General features: G+C 42.1%; 1 protein-coding gene across 4 annotated transcripts in view; it reads left to right on the top strand.

Moving 5' to 3' along the window:
- Positions 1-1,232: 1,232 nt before the first annotated feature.
- Positions 1,233-16,926, top strand: part of FBXW4 (F-box and WD repeat domain containing 4) — an 84,320-nt gene continuing 68,626 nt past the window's right edge. Inside the window, exon 1 of one of the 4 annotated variants that reach the window (XM_037739510.1) lies at positions 1,233-1,279. Coding sequence is in view for 3 of the 4 variants with exons in the window: in XM_017531190.2 (XP_017386679.1) it covers positions 1,336-2,129 (794 nt within the window). In the remaining variant the exon portion in view is untranslated. Of the gene's footprint in view, positions 2,130-16,926 lie in introns of all 4 variants that reach the window. The other 3 variants (XM_017531190.2, XM_037739508.1, XM_037739507.1) reach the window with 3 other exon arrangements.

The raw sequence follows: 16,926 nt of genomic DNA on the forward strand, positions 1-16,926 counted from the left end.
AGAGGAGTTCAAAGCATTTTACAGGGATCATCTCATTTATCCCTCGAAAGTAAGGCAGAGGCATTATCTCCACTACAGATTGAGAACACTAAAAGGCCAGGATAGGTGGGGCTTTTGTTGTTGTTTTGCTAAGATCAAAAAGTAATTCTAGGGCAAAGCCAGATTCCGGTCTGACCTTGTTACATGATGCTTCTCGCATCACCATAATACAATGTAGTTGCTTCCCTAAGTCTCTCTTTGGCTATGCTAGGTGTTGAATAATTTTCAGGGTCTATTTTTATTCTTCCCTGCTCCCTGAAAATGGGTGTTAAGATGTAGGTAAGTACAAAAGAAAACTCCCCAATCCTTCCTATCTGGATTTGGAGTACAGGATAAACAGACAGAACCATGCATCTTCCTCCCCTCCAAGTTTTACTGCCTAGCCCAGTGCTAACAGAAAAATAACCTGAGACGCAAATGCAAGTCATATGTATAATTTAAAATTTTCTAGTAGTTACATTAAAATATATTGTATTTAGCCCAATACAGCATATCCAAAATATTAATGCTTCAACACGTAACCAATATAAAATTGTTAAAGATATTTTGCATTCTTTTTCTTGTATGGCTTCAAAATCTGGTGTGTATTTCTCACTTACAGCTCATTTCAATTTGTATTAGCCACATTTCAAATGCTCAGCAGCCACCTGTGATGAGGGGACACTGCTGGACCCTTCAGATTAGTGCCATGTGAATTAAATGGGTGGTATTAAATGGGAGAACGGATGCTGAGTCCTTGGAGAGTCAACTTGCACTTGGGTGGTGACTGATAAGAAGCCCTAGCTTTGCCATTTCCTGATACATGACTGTTTTTGAAGTTATGGGCTCAGGATCTAGAAGACTGCAAATCCCCAAATATGTCTAATCCCCAAGCTCACTCATGCCAGGACTATGCTTCACGGCCTGTGTGAGAACCTAAGCTATGGAACCTGCCATCTTCTAGGGCTGCAGTGTCGTTGGACCCCCATAGGTGGCCCGTGGAAAGGGGCCATCACTCGAGGAAGAGGAGGGCTCCTAGATGGGGAAGGCCACCCAACTAGGGGCTTCTTGAGGGCAGGAGCTCCAGCTGGCCGCTTCCTGAGGGCAGGTGGTCCTCTGGTGGCCTTAGGCAGGGCCTCGAAAGGGGCACACGTGTTTGCAGCACCAACTCCGGTGCTTCCACCAAGCGCTCCAGGGGATGCGGGTATAGTGTCAGCACCCCAGCCCCAGCCCGCTCCCTGAAGTGGATCCAAGGCCGCAGGTGTGAGGGGCGGGTCCAGGGCTCGGCCCGCGCCGCCCCATGTGACCCGGTCCGACATGGTGTCGCCTCCTCCCGGGGCAGCGGCGGTGGCGGCTCGGGTTGGGCTCCGCGTCGGCCCGGCCCCGCGGCCGCTCATGGGCAGCCAGGGCCGCTCGGGGCCCCCCGGGAACGGCGGGCCCGGTGAGGTCGAGGGCGGAGAGGCCAGGAAACTGCAGGAAGGGAGGGTCGCGAGGGGGAAGCGAAGGAAAGGGAAGGGGAAGGGAAAAGCGAGCGCAGGGCAAGGCGGAAGAGGAAGCGGGGCGGAAGGGAAGCCCGGGCCGCAGACGGTGAAGGAGGCAGCGGGGCCGGGGGCTGAGGCGGGAGCGAGGGCAGGCCAGAGGGAGGAAGCAGAGGGAGGCGGAAGCGTGGAGGACGGGGCGAGAGGCATCAAGGGAGATAAGGGGAGCGCAGGAACCGGGAAGGAGGCACAAGGAAAAGAGTATGGGAAGAAGGAGGAATGGAGGGTCAGGGCTAGGCGGCGGGAGGGCGCCAGGCCGGGAAGAGCACAGGGACGAGGGGGCCAGGCTTGGGCCGACATCGCGGGGACGGGGGCGGCCATGGCGGCAGCTGCCGGGGAGGAGGAGGAGGAAGCTGCTCGGGAGTCGGCCGCTCGCCCGGCCGCGGGCCCTGCACTCTGGCGCCTGCCGGAGGAGCTGCTGCTGCTCATCTGCTCCTACCTGGACATGCGGGCCCTCGGCCGCCTGGCCCAGGTGTGCCGCTGGCTGCGGCGCTTCACCAGCTGCGACCTGCTCTGGCGCCGGATAGCTCGGGCCTCGCTCAACTCCGGCTTCACGCGGCTCGGCACCGACCTGTAAGCGTCCGCTCGCCCGCCTGCTCCCTGCCCCGGGCCGGCCCCGCATCCTGGGAAAGGGCGGGGCGCCGCGGCCTGGTGGGCCCAGGGACGTGTCGCACCCCGAGTTCCGAGGCCTGCACCTGGCCTCCGCCGACACCCTTTCCCGAGCACTCTCAGAGACCCCACTGCCCCTCCTCCCCAAGGCCTCCATCTGAGGCAGCTTTCCGAGAGCATCCCTCAGTGGGCACCCTCCCCGATAGGCCGTCCTCACAACTAGTCATCTTAGGCACTCTCTACAGCTTTGCATTGTGTCTTTTTGCAGAGGTTTAACTGCCCCGGCTCCTTAGCCTCAGAGGAGCCAGGTTGGTCTATGTGGTTTCTTCGTGCTTTGGACCACTCCTCCAGTCCAGGTCTAGGACCCAGGTTCCTTAAGTGGCGTATCATCATATTTTTGTGGCCTTTGATTTTTCATCCTCCCTACCCTCTTCTAAAGGTTAAGCTTCAGGTTTCGGACCCTAATGGAAGGCCCTCCGTCCTAGTGTTCAGCCATAGTTTATGACTCCACACGAAAAAGGGGGCCTGCTTGAGGCAGGAGGCTGAAGTTGGTCTAGGCTGTGCGCAAGACATGGTATTGCAGTTTGGCCTGTTTTGGTAGGGTCTGAGACCTGTGAATGAAAAACTTTCTTCAGCCACTTAAGCTGTTAAATAGGAGGAAAAAAACCTGTAGGGAATTGAGGGAGTGAGAGCTTTCAGATTGCCCCTATTCCACCCATTTTTTTTTTGAAAAAAGGTAGTTCTTTCTAGCACATTATGACAACATTAGAGAAAGTTTTTAAAAACATAAAAAGCTATAATACCATCACCTCTAGACAATTATTTTCATTTAAAAACTTTTCAGGTGCACACATAGTTGCTATCTTACTGATCCTAACAGAATAGATGCATAGTAAATGTTTGTGGGCTGTCCCATGAGATTGAACATCCCTCTACTATTAAACTTACATGTTGTGTTCAGCTTTTTACTATTATCGATAATGAAATAACGCATTTTTGAGTAACAGCTTTACTGAAATATAAGCTACATGTCATACCATACATATTTAAAAAAATTAGTTCCTTAGGATAAAGTCTCAAGGTGGCATTATAGCAGAGGTTATGATTTGCAGAGGTACTGTACCAAGTTAGAGGGGGACCAGTACAGAGTGAAAAAATTTTATGTGAGAATTTAGAATATCTTTGCTACTTTAGTGGGCATTTAAGGTATCAAATTTGTGTTATTTTGCATCTCTTTTACCACTGGCCAGGATAAATATTTTCCCAGGTGTTTGTTTTACCTGCGAGACTGTCTGTTCCCACTCTTTGCCCATTTATTACTGGGGTCTTTGTGTTTTTCTTATAAATTTGGAATCTTTGTGGGTCTTAGATGTTAGAATCTAGTCTGCCATTTTTGATCCAGTTTTCCCAGTCAATTGATTTTACTTTACTGTTTTACACTTTATTAGGCTCTGCCAGTCTTTTGTGATTTTTTTCCTGTTTTCCCCCATAGCTGACAAATTTATAATTCCTCCACAGACCTGATAAATCTGTTTTCCACTGGTTTTTTTATAATTTTATTTATTTATTTTTGAGACAGAGTTTCACTCTTGTCTGGGCATAGGCTGGAGTGCAATGGCATGATTTCGGCTCACCACAACCTCTGCCTTACAGGTTCAAGCAATTCTCCTGCCTCAGCCTCCGGCATAACTGGGAGTATAGGCATGCACCACCACGCCCGGCTAATTTGGTATTTTTAGTAGAGATGGGGCTTCTCCGTGTTGGTCAGACTGATCTTGAACTCCTGACCTCAGGTGGTCCTCCCGTCTCGGCCTCCCAAAGTGCTGGAATTACAGGTGTGAGCCACCATGCCCGGCCTAATTTGGTTTTTTAATATTAACACTTGCATCAATATCACTTTTGGTGCAATAGGTGAATTCAACTTACTATTTTTGTTAGGTAGCCTCAATGACTACCTAGTTCTCATCACAACTTTGTTAAGTAATTCTCTTTTCCTTTGTTTTGGAGAGCTTATTTTGCTATATAATGTTTATATATACGTATATACACATATAAATATGTGTTTATATTGGATCTATATCTGAACTTCATTTTGTGTCACTGATATATTTTTCCATTTCCATACTATTTTAAATATTGTTACTTTTTGGTAGAGTCTAGTATCTGTCAGGGTAAGATTATCCTGTTGGATTTATGTGTGTGTGTCACCTCCACACTTCTGTTCAACTCTCCATCAAAAAAAAAATTCTGTGCTTTTCCAGGAACTTCTGTGGTTCTCATGATAAAGTTCTCACATATATGTTGTTGCACTTACTCCTATGTATTTCTAAATATGTTATGCATTTCGTTTTTATTGCAAATGTACTCTCTTTGGCATGTTTTCTGGCTGGGTATTATTGAATGTAGAAAACGAGTATAAGTAAATTTTGGATTTGTGGTTTTAAATTTTATTCTAGGATGATTTTGTTCATGGTAATGATTCTTTGGGACTTCTTGGGCATGCAGTCTTGTCACCTGCAGAAATAGTTTGTTATTCTCTTTCAAAGAATATTAGCAGTTGACCTATAAGAGAAGTTGTCTAAAATGACTGGAACTCAAGCCAGCCAAGGCAAAGTTTGGCTTTCTTTCTCTTCATATAGAGATTGAGTGAATAAATGAAAGAAGTTGTGTTTATTTTCAAATGCTCTAAAAGAGAGATATTGGGAATGCGTCTACATTCTGTAGCAGTAATAACAAAAAAATGAAAATGAATTTATGAATTTATGGTGTAAAATGCTTTGAGACTGCCATATGGTATGGCTTTATTATTTGACCGTGGTAACATGTGTGTTTTGATTTCTTGCCCGTGTCCTAGGGTAAGGTGTCCTGGCCTTCTAGGGAAGTTGTTTTACCATAGCCCTTGATAAAGAGCAGGGTCACTGCTCGGGTTTTCTGGGTTGAGGGAAGAAGTTATGTGTGTTACAGCAGGTGGAGAGAATGTTTACCAGTGTGGTCTGTTCCTGGACAGCTGCGGAGACTTAATAAGCCACTGAGAGAGGTGGTTGTCATCCCTGGAGGGAGAAGGCATGTACCCCACTTCACTTAGGGAGTCAGCAAACCTGATTCCAAAGTACAGCAAAAGTATGACTGGATGGTGGCAGAGCTGTTGTTCATGCTTTGGGCTAATTAACTGCAGACTAGATAAGTGAGATGCGTTTTTATCAGCATTACACAAAAGTTGATTTTATCAGAAGCCACATAACCTCACTGGGCCTAGGTTTTATTATCTATAAAGAATGGGAATAAACTTGCCTGGTAAAATTAGGCTTAAATGTAGAATGCTGGCTAGTACAGCATTCAGCACATAGTAAGCACTCAATAAATTGTAAAATGGAACTTTTTAATTGCTTGGCTTCTCCTCTAGTTAGTCTGTATATAGCATAAGTGGGGCTGGTTTGACTCAGAGGTGCTGCCTAAAGACAAAGGGGAAAACACGCGCGCACACACACACACCCTGCTTGGTTTCTTTCACCTGTCCTGAATGTTTTTGGAAACATGACAGCAGAACCTGTGGACTTAGGGCCTGTACTCTGGGCTGAAGAGCCTCTTGATTCTCAGAAACACAAACTGCTAAGGTTTACTGACCTTCCGGCCCAGGGCACGTCTTATTCAGTTTGGCTGTTCCTAACTGATCATAGCTTTGTTGAGTAAGATGAACTGCTTTGGTTCCTTGTGATTTGCTAATGGTGTTATACTTGTGCTTGAAGGCATTCTGGACACTTTAAAACCACAAACAAATAATTTGCTTCCCATTAGGCCTCTTGCCTGAACAGTGAACACTTGCAAGTATCCTAAGCTTTTATTTTATTTTTTGAGGGACACAAAGATAGTTGAGTCAGTCATCTGATTTACAATCAGTTTTGTTTGGAGATTTTATGAAGCCTAGGGGAGTAGAAATATCCTGAATATAACAATAAAAATCAAAGAAATGTTTCATACGGCAATCTTTCAAATTTTCCCTAAAGAGTTAGAGGACAAACTAACCTATTTCAGTTTACAAGAACAAAACAGTGGAATTCAGCTCTCAGCTGATAACGTAGGCTGAATGCAAGAAGTACACAGTATGATGGGGGGAGAACAGGAGTGCTCTCTGCAAATTCTGTTACTGAAAATTAACAAACGCAAATAATAGAAAAAATATTTCTATGCAATGTAAAGCTATTTTTAAAAGATACTATTGCCAGTCTTATGTTAAAGAAAGCTTACTTAATCCTCTTCCTCCTGAATTAAGTGCTACATATTCTCAAACAGGAATTTTATTTGAAATAGCCTTTGAGCAGTTCCTGGGTGCTCTCTTGCATTTGCCTATGATAGATTTGCCTGGAATTAACAATAGGTGTTTAGGGAGTGAGGCTCCTGAGGTGTTTGTCCTGGCATGTATATTCATTCCTGTGGAGGGGTCCTATAGCCTTGGAGCTCTTTGAGGCTGGGGGCCTGGGGTATCTATTTCAGTGATGATTAACGTCCAGAGTGGTGAGATAGACACAGATAAGCAGAGTGTGTTTATTTGTTTTAAAATGATTGTGCTTAAGAGCATTTTCTTGGCCCAGAAAGCATATAGTTTGCTAACTCTGAATGGAGATGGTATTGCTAACTGGTTACCTTTAAGGCCTAAACTGTGATCTTCAGAAAACAATTAACAACTCAAAGTAGCTTAGGTTTTCTCCAGTTTTCTGCCTTACCCAGGGAGGAGAGTCACCTGTTTGTTCTCTAGTTCACTGAATGGTTTCGTATATGGATGTATTTATTGTCTTTAGCATTTGGAAAGGTCTTATTTTTAATGGTTTCTATGAGTTAATAAAATATAGTTTACAGGTTCAAAATAAAATAGTACACCTGTGGAAGCAGGGCATGCTCTAGTGCAACCGTTACCTCCAAATGCGAACTGGAAGAGTGGAAGAGGCCTCCTCTAAGACCATGAGAATATAGAAGCTGTTTATGTCCTTTCCAGGGCCTGAATTTTCTAGCTTTCAAGGCAGAAACATGGAGAAACCCAGTGTCTTCACAGTCTGTGAGATGAGCAATCTGTAGTGTGAATTCATACTGGAATGAGAGCTCTGAAAATACTTCAGTACTCTATACTTTTCAGTTTTTTGCACCTGGAACCTTCATCTAAGGTAAAGATTGTGCTTGAGCTGCTGAGATCCCCAACTGACAGTGAGGTCACTGAGGAAGTATACAGGTTTTTAAAAAAATTATTTTTGAATGTGTGACTTAGAATTATTTGTGACAGCTTAACCTTAGCTCTGGGTTGACCCTGGCACTGGATTAATTTTTGGTCCTGACATGTAATCATGGAACAGGGAGAAATTTAGACAGATTCTTCTTGAGACCAGGCTCCAAAAATATTTGAAAATTAAGATGAGTTCAACTGTTTAAAAAAAAGGAGAAAATTGGGTTTTGAATTTTCAGTGAAAATTGGCAGACTTCCCACTTTGATCTGCAGAAGCTGACTTTTGCTAAGCTTCAGAATTTACCTCAGGTGTGTCAACTGAATCAAGGTTGAGAATCCAGAGATTTGGTTTACTCTTGAGGAGAGTCCTTCCTAGTCAGCAGTCTTGCTCAGATGGAACTCCAATTGTAATCAGTTGAATCAAGATGGTTATGGTAATTAAGAATGTATTTATATACCTTGAATCATGTAAATACGTGAGCTTTCTCTAAAACTGAGTATGAGACTATGTGGAGAAAGAATTTACCTCTTGTTAGCGGTTTGGTTGCCTTGTCTCAATTTTGAGTCAGTTCTTCATTTTATCCAAACTGTCCACATTGCTCTCCCTGGAAGTCTGGGCCACCCAATGGGCCCCTGTGCCTGCTGCCCCTCTTTAGCCCACAATTAATTGCCAGCACATTCTTTCTTCTTCCTCTTCTTTTTTGGTATTTGACATGAGCTCAAATTGCTGAGAAAGGTGACAACTGTGAAATGAAGACAGGGCTTGGAGACACCTTAAAAAATACATGCAAAGGCCACTAAATGACAAGAGCAGACTGCCAGCCTCTTTCAAAACATCACCACGTCTGTTGACTTTCCATTCCTTGTCCACAGCACAAAATTGGAGGTCAAAGAATCATAGGAGTTAGAGATGGAAAAGACATTTGGGGTCAGCCAGTTCATCCCTCCGCCTTCTCCTGCCCCGATTCCAAATCATTCCTTGCATTATATTTTCTCCCCCAGCTCTTGTACAGTTTTCACGGTCTTCACTCAACCCTGGCTGTCACCTTTGGGGAATGATGCTGGAGGTTCTCTCCAGTTTCTCCTCGGCAAAGAGAGACATTGCCTGTGCCCCCAGTTGACATTCATGAACTTCTTTGTTGGTGGTCTCAGCTGAGAGGCTGAAGGATAACTGGAAGTGTCTCTGTTGCCTGGTGATGGGGCTTTTTTAGACAGAATTGAAGAGTATTTAGTGTATGATGATATTGAGCAAGGGATATTGGGCAAAGGGCTGGAGTGTAGGGTAGCCATTGATGAATTTGTTTCTTGACATTTGTTGTGTGAGTCTCTTGACCTGGAGGGGAATTCGTATTTGTATGAAGTGTGTGGTATTGGGACAGGTGGGCAGAGATAGGAAATTATAGTGAATAGGAGTTTGATAGGAACCCTAACTTGGAGATTGGTAGATTAAACAAATAAGAAATACTGGTCTTGTGAGGTAGTAGAGGATTACTTTTAATAGCTACATGTTAGGGGAGAAATAGAGTGGTGGTTACTGTACAGAAGCTTCAGTTTAGAGTCATATTGAGGAGAATAGATGGGCTGGAAGCACGTATTTTGAATTAGGGTACGCTGCTGTTTTTGTGATCTCCCCTTTAAGAAAGTAGAGAAAGGGAAGTCTTATGCTTACTGGCTGTGTGGGTTGGAAGGGGGAATGGTCATTTTTAGAGGCAGCTTTGGAGGGATACCCCCAGCTCCCCCGTCTTGTTCCAGCAGCTGTTGGGAGCAGTCCGAAGGGGGTATTATGTTTCTTCTGGTAACTCTGCCAAGAATGAGAGGAAATCCACAATCTGTGGGTTTTGTAGGGGGGGTGAGGATGGGGTGGCAGGTGATGGGACAGGGAAATTAAATTGTTTTATAGTAAATATGTTGAGATATTTTTCCTGGAAAGCTGTGTCACTAAAAGGAATGATATTTCCCCTGCTCACTAACCCTGTAATGAGTTCCTTCTCTTTAAAGAAAGGAAAATGGTCTTTGAGTACTTCTTTTTCTTTTTTCCCTGTAGTTCCAACTTTGACCTCCCATGTTTCTTTGAGTTTTTCTTTAGAAAATCTACCTTGAAAAGTTGAATCAAGGTTCAGATATGGGTGGTACGTGTGTTTGTCCCCTCTAGAAGTGAGTTGCTAAGGGTGAACTTCATCCCTTATTTTGGATGCAGTTTGACTTTATCATAATGGCCTAGAAGCTGGAGATGTAGAAACTTTCTGGGTGACGTCTGGTTCATATTCTTCCTATCCCTTCATTCAGGCTGGAAGAGCACTAGGGATTTTGAAGTCTGGTCACTTGGGTTGAGAACCTGTTTTGATGATTAATATAGAACACAGTTTCATGATTAAAAACAATAAAAACTCTGGGAAGCAGAGCAGTGTAATTATTTCTCACATTTCAGATGAGGAGTCTAGGGAAAAGTCATTTTGAGGGTATGAGAACAAAGTCTACCTCTTGGTCTGCTAGTGCCTAATTCATGTCTCAGAGGAAGGCCTGTTCACTTATCCCTGCCCCCTCCCCCCAAATTGGCATCTTTCTTGCCATTGTTCGTTTTTAAAAAGTACTAAATCAGTCTTTCCAAAAGTTGTATTGTGGGACTCTTGAAAAACTAATTTTATAATCAAATGAGTGGGGGAAATGCTATGCACCACATTCCCTCTCCTGGGGATCACAATGCCCATTGGAGATTAAAGGCACTGGCAAGTCCTGCGATATAGGGACCTGTTTAATTTTGTTTCAGCCAGCATTGTGCAAATTGTTTTGACCATAACATTCTTTTTTTCACTGTTAAATATCTCTTTAACATCTTGCAGAACACACATACTGGTCAAGTGCTGTGCAAATACAGAAACTAACCAATGCCAGGAGGAAAAGGATTGAACAGTCACTAAGTTCTGAATCTTAAGCTCATTCATATAAAGGACCAGGGTTATGCTTAGTGCTTCTGAAACTATCTAGACACCTTTGGCATGTGGCTGCCGTGTTAAGATACTTTATCTGCTCAGATTTTTTTCCTTGAGCCTCTCTGGAATAAGAATTTGGAGGCTTTGGTTGACTTCTTGAAGATGTGGTATGTTACACATTTTGAGAAGGGCCTTTGGAGCTAAGGTATTGTTCTAAGTGTGACTTGCCAAAGGGAGAACCATGTTTTGGAAACTCTTGCTTGAGCAGTTCCAAAGCAATATCTATCAAAATACCTATTATGCTAGGACCATGGTTCTCACTTTTTATGTTAAAGACATAGTTTTGTATGATGTTAGAATTTTTGATAGAGGATTAAAAGTGAATGTCATTTTTTTAAAAAAAAGCAAGTTTCAGAAAATTGAAAACTTGTTCATGATTATTTACACTATGTACTTGTTCACCCTCTGGTGTGTTAATATTTGAACAGAATTGTTTGTAGCCCTGACCTTGTTCTCTTATATCCTTTGAGGTAAAGTTCATATATGTTCCTCTGAACATGCAATTTTCATTTTATTTTCAGCAAATTGTATCATGGGCAACATTTTTGCTTAGTGTCTGATGGAAATCCCTGTAAAAGTGTGGATCGTCAGTTGAACAAAAATAAATTCTATACATTGTTTAAAATTTAATGGTGCACTTATGCAGGGTTCCTGCTATTCTACTTGTCTGCACAGTGATCGTTGAGAGCCACTTTTAGAAGCATAAAGTGGTTTAAGACTTGATCCTGTGGAATTTATGACTAAATTAGACAATAAGATGTATAGCTGTGAAAAGCTAGCAATGCCTAGATGTTTGGTAGGTTCCATCTAACAGTTCAGATGACATGGAGAGGAATGTTTGGAAGAGTCACGGAAGTAGAGGCGCTACCAAGATTTTAAAGAATGGATGAATTTGACTAGTCCCCAGAAGCATTAGTCAGGGGCAGAGATAGGCTGGTGCTGGCAATGTAAGTGAAAATGTCAATATGTGAGTGAACATGGAAGAGATTGGCTTGGTGGCAGTCCAGTTGCGTAGTGTGAAGAATGAAAAGTGAGTTGATTGGGTAAAGTGGGTGGACAATTGGGGATCTTTCAAGGGAGGTGTGGGTCAGTTCAGTCAGCTCCATGCCCTCTTTGTGCATGGTCTTGTCCTCATGCTGGCATGTTTCCTACAGTCTTCCTTCACTCTGAATTTTGGGGCTATTCTTTGTTCCCTGGCTAAAAGGATAAGTAATTTAACATGATATAAAGATTTTTCATTAATTTTTTTTGAACTTTAATTATAAACCTCTGCTACTGAGGCTATTGGAAGATTCAGGCTAATGCAAGCATAAATGAAAAGTTAGAAGGTTCTTATCTGGGGAGGGACAGCGCGGTTGGGGGGAGCGGGGAGGTTGAGGAGGGCTGACACTGGGAGAAATACCTGATGTAGGTGCTGGGGGTAGGGGGATGAAGACAGCAAACTACCATGACATGTGTGTACCTATGCAACAATCCTGCAAGATCAACACATGTACCCCAGAACTTAAAGTACAATTAAAAAAAAAAAGAAGGTTCTTGTCTTTAGCTACTTAAATACTTTACACTAAAGCCAACTTCTTAGCATTGGTAGAAGAACTGGTGAGTACAGGAGGCAATCTGGAGGAAAATCTGGAGAGGAAGAGGATAGGAGAAATCTAGAGATGGTGTTAATTTAAAATTCCAAGCCCCAAGGCTGGGCGTAGTGGCTCACGCTTGTAATCCCAGCATTTTGGGGCCTGTAATCCCAGCACTTTGGGAGGCTGGAGCGAGTAGATCGTTTGAGGTCAGGAGTTCAAGACCAGCCTGGCCAACAGGGTGAAACCCTGTCTCTGCTAAAATTACAAAAATTAGCTGGGCGGTGATGGCGTGTGCCTGTAATCTCAGCTACTTGGGTGGCTGAGACAGGAGAATTGCCTGAGCCTGGGAGGCAGAGGTTGCACTGAGCCTAGATTATGCCACTGCACTCTAGTCTGGGTGACAAGAGTGAGACCCTGTCTCAAAAAAATTAATTAAAATGAAATAAAATTCCAAGTCCCAAGCATTTTGTGTAACTCTGTTCTCCCCTCCTTGGCCCATGCCCCTTGACATGGCCTTGTTCTACATTGTGGACACAACATCCACATCAGCAGGATGTTATAGAAATCATGCCATCCATGCAGTTGGTCAGCATTAGTGACTTCCAGGGGAATCAAGCGGCGAGATAGGACAGAGAGGAAAATTGATCTGTGTTCCAGGAGTTTTCTGATCTCAGAGATTGTGTAGGTTTAAGACTTCTTCCATATACTTACACTTCCCCTTCCTTCCCTCCAGCCATTTTTCTTCAGAGTAGGTTTATTTATTTGCTTTTTGTTTTGGGGGTGTGAGCAAGGAGAGGGGAAATGAAAGGTCATTCTAGATAACTGCCTAGATTAATTTCTGTCCCTCTGGACTCACTTGCCAAGATTTTAAGGGGCCAGATAGCTTACTGTGGGTGCATGTTGTGTTGTTTTTGTTTAAAATAGGTCATGTGCCCAGGAATGCAAACTCTAATGGACAGCTGAGAGGGAGGGAGCCTGGTGGAAAAATGAGCCTAAGGCAAGAGGAGGAGGGCTGGGAAAATGGCTGTTCAGCCAGGCCCAAGGGCCAGGTCCTCTGTCCAGGTCCTCCATGTGTTAACCAGGCATTAATTTTTTTGAGAGGAGCACCCTCACTTTACATTAGTAACCAAGTGGAGAAATGTCTGGCCAGAGGCTGCTTCAAGGGTGGGAGCAAGGGTCCCTGGTGAATTCCAAGGGGCATCTGCTCCTGTCTTCTCAGGTACTTTTCTTCTGCCGCCTTGTTCTGCTGACCCCTTTTGACTGGACAGTGACATATTCCCACAGGGAGGGAGGGATACTTGTTTTCAGGGGAAGGAGATATTTTAAAAATTCCTTTAGATTTTTCAGGAGCAGAAGCCAATGAAAGTGTAGCTATGATTTGGCCAACAGATAGGGAAACTGTAACCATTCAAGATGGTTAGACAAAAGAGTTGAAAAAGCTGAGCTGTTAAGTTGTTTTTAACCAAGAAGAGCTTTTTCAAGTCAAAGCCAAAGAGAATTTTTTTTTCAAAGTCTAAATTTGAAGGACTACAGCCAAGTATTTTGATTATGATGTTCATCTTGGGAGAGGATGCTTGCACCTGCTGTTTGGTAGCAGCTTCTAAAGTTCAACTTTGAAAGTTTCTTGGTGCTATGATCAAGCCCTCAGGGGAGTGTTTTGACCCTTAGTAGTGTCACATGGCAGTTAAGTGACCAGGGAGATGAGAGAAGTGCTGTCCTTATTTTAATTCAGGAAATATGTCCATTCTTTTGCTTTTGTTTTCTCCCTGCTATGATCTAGAATATTCCCTTTTTAGTTTCATCACCACTTATTAATTTTAGACTAAATTCGAGAGAAGTGATATAACTGTAAGCAGTCTTTGCCTTTATATCTGGGAGGGATTTGCAGATAAGAGTAGACAGGGAAGTCTTTTTTTTTTTCCTCCCCATTTAGAGTTCAGTACCTTTGACCCATCCTGTTAAGTATTTTTTACTGTCCTCAGTAGTAGTTTGGTAGTGTAGGTAGCTCTCTAGTGATTTAAAACCAGGGACTACCTTCACCCATTAGAAGAATTCAGTAAAAGATTTTAGCCTTAACATGTGTATAGCCAGATCCTAATTGTTCAGCCTGAAAGATAACAAATGTTTGATATTGGAGGAACAATTTCTAATAGTTATAACTAAACTAATTAGAAAAATGAGTGATTATTAGAGTCATGTTAGTAATGACACCATTAATGGCTATTATCTACTACCTATATTTACGTAAAGATAACCTTTTTCATAGTGATTTATAACATACTGTACTTTGTTTTAGGTGTCATTTTTAAAAACAATCGTGTGAAATATTATCCTCATTTTATAGGTGAAGAAATGGATAATTAGAGACGTTAGTTACCTGTGTTGTATAATTAGTAAGCTGTAGAATTGGGATATAGATCCCAGTTTCCTGAGTCTGCCTTCTGTGCTTTTTCAGTTTTATTTAATCTGCTTTTTAGTTAGAGGTAAATAGGAAGACATAACTATCAACAATTATGTGATATATTTTCAACAATTGCTGACTTGGTAAAGTACCATCTATTAACATCTTTAGACCAGTTATTATTATTTCTTTTTTTGAAATGGAGTTTTGCTCTTGTCGCCCAGGCTGGAGTGCAGTGGTGCAATCTTGGCTCACTGCAACCTCTGCCTCCCCGGCTCAAGCAATTCTCCTGCCTCAGCCTACCAAGTAGCTGGGATTACAGGCGCCCGCCACCATGCCTGGCTAATTTTTGTATTTTTAGTAGAGACAGGGTTTCACCATGTTGGCCAGGCTGGTCTTGAATTCTTAACCTCATGTGATCCACCTACTTTGGCCTCCCAAAGTGCTGGGATTACAGTCTTGAGCCACAGTGCTTGGCCTGGACCTGTTATTTATGGAGACATAATTTTATGTTGTGTCTCCCCACCTCTACCTTTATAAATTTAACTTAGTTTAAAAAATATCATTACTTGCTATAGTTGTTGCTGAAATGTTTTGCAGCCCTCTCATTTGTCATTTCTAGTGGCAGTATATTCCATTGCATTGGTAGACTATTCTCCCCCACAGACAAACCTCCGGGCTATTTCCAGATTTTAGCTCTAATATATAGCTGCAGCTATAAATACCTTTGTAAAAATTTTTCCTTTTGAATTATTTCTTCATGATATAGTGCTCAAACTAGAAATGCTAGAGCATAAGCTGTCATTTAATGACTTTTGTCTTAACAGAATTCCTTTCTGAAAGACTGTACCAGCTTAATGTGCTATAAGCAACACGTAACCAAATCCACACTCTTCTGTCAAATTAAAGCTAGTGTCAGCTTTTTCTGCCTAATAGATGTGAGGTGGTACTTTAAAAATTGTTTTAAGGTACATGCCTGTAAACCATTCTTGTAGGATGTTCCTCCATTGTTTTACCATGAGTGAACACTGTGTGACTGTCCTTATCCTCTGTCAGACATGGATGATAGGATATTGGAGACAGGGTTTTATCTCGATAGATTTTTATTAGCTCCCTAAAAGTTTTAGAGATAAAACTTACATCTATAGTGTTAGTTAAAAATTTTCTCCTACCCTGTTACTCTGTGTTGCTTTTAATCTTTTTTCCCTTTATGTAGCATTTCAAATTTAATAGCACTAAACTCAAATACTTTATAATTGATACATTTCTATTGTTTCAATAGAATAATTTCTATTCCATTTCAGTTGGGAAATTATCTCTGTTCTTCATTGAAATATGTATATGTTTCGTTTTCTTCTAGTTAAACTTTTAAATTCACAATCATATTTTTTGGAATTTATTGTGGTATGAGATGACAGTCTAAATCAGTTTTTTGCTCTATTGATATTCAGTTATCAACAGCATTTATTATTACTATTTTAATGAGTATTTGAATATTACTCAGCCATAAAAAGGAATGAAATAATGTCTTTTGCAGCAACTTGGATGGAATCGGAGGCCATTATCCTAAATGAAGTAATGCAGGAGTGAAAACCAATACTGCATGTTCTCAACTTATAAGTGGGAGCTAAGCCATGGGTACACACAGGCATACAGAGTGGTGTAATAGACATTGGAGACTCAGAAGGGAGGAAGGTGGGAGCAGGCAGAGTGATGAAAAATTACCTGTTGCATACAATGTCGCTATTCAGGTGACTGGTATACCAAAAGTCCAGACTTCACCATTATACAATTCATCCCTGTAACCAAAAACCACTTGTACCCTAAAGCTATTGAAATTAAAAAATTTGAAAAAAAGAAAAATTAGAAAATATGTAAAAGTATAAAGGAGAAAATAGAAACACTCAAAGTTGGCTATCTACAGTTAACTATGGGTGTTTTATTTTACCCTTTCAGTGTTCTTTCTAGCCATGCATATTCTTATTCCCTCTCTCTTTTCCTTTTAATAAAGTCAGGAATGTGCTTTACAAACCTAATGGCACTTATTAAAGTGATTTCTTTCCTTGGTTTCCAGTTTTCTGTTTGTTATATCTTAAATTCATATCAGTTTGGGCCATTTCTTGCTTTCTTTTTTTAAAATCAAAGACAGTTGCTTATTGCTTATTTCTGATTGAACAGAATATGCTTCCTAGGAATGCACTTATTAGAAATATAATTCCCACCACTTTGGGAGGCTGAGGCAGGCGGATCACCAGGTCAGGAGTTCAGGACCAGCCCAGCCAACACAATGAAATCTAGCCTCTACTAAAAATACAGAAAATTAGCCGGACATGTTGGCAGGCACCTGTAGTCCCAGCTACTTCGGAGGCTGAGGCAGAGAATCACTAGGCAGAGGTTTCAGGGAGCTGAGATTGTGCTACTGCACTCCAGCCTGGGTGACAGAGTGACACTCTGTCTCAAAATATACATACATATAAATAAATATATATATATATAAAATTGCTCTTTATCAACACTTATTGATATGCATAAGGTATTGGGCAAATGAAAACAGTACCTGACATATTGTAAGCACCACATT

The sequence above is a fragment of the Cebus imitator genome, unplaced genomic scaffold (assembly GCF_001604975.1).
Source record: "Cebus imitator isolate Cc_AM_T3 unplaced genomic scaffold, Cebus_imitator-1.0 Scaffold71, whole genome shotgun sequence".
Lineage (NCBI taxonomy): Eukaryota > Metazoa > Chordata > Mammalia > Primates > Cebidae > Cebus > Cebus imitator.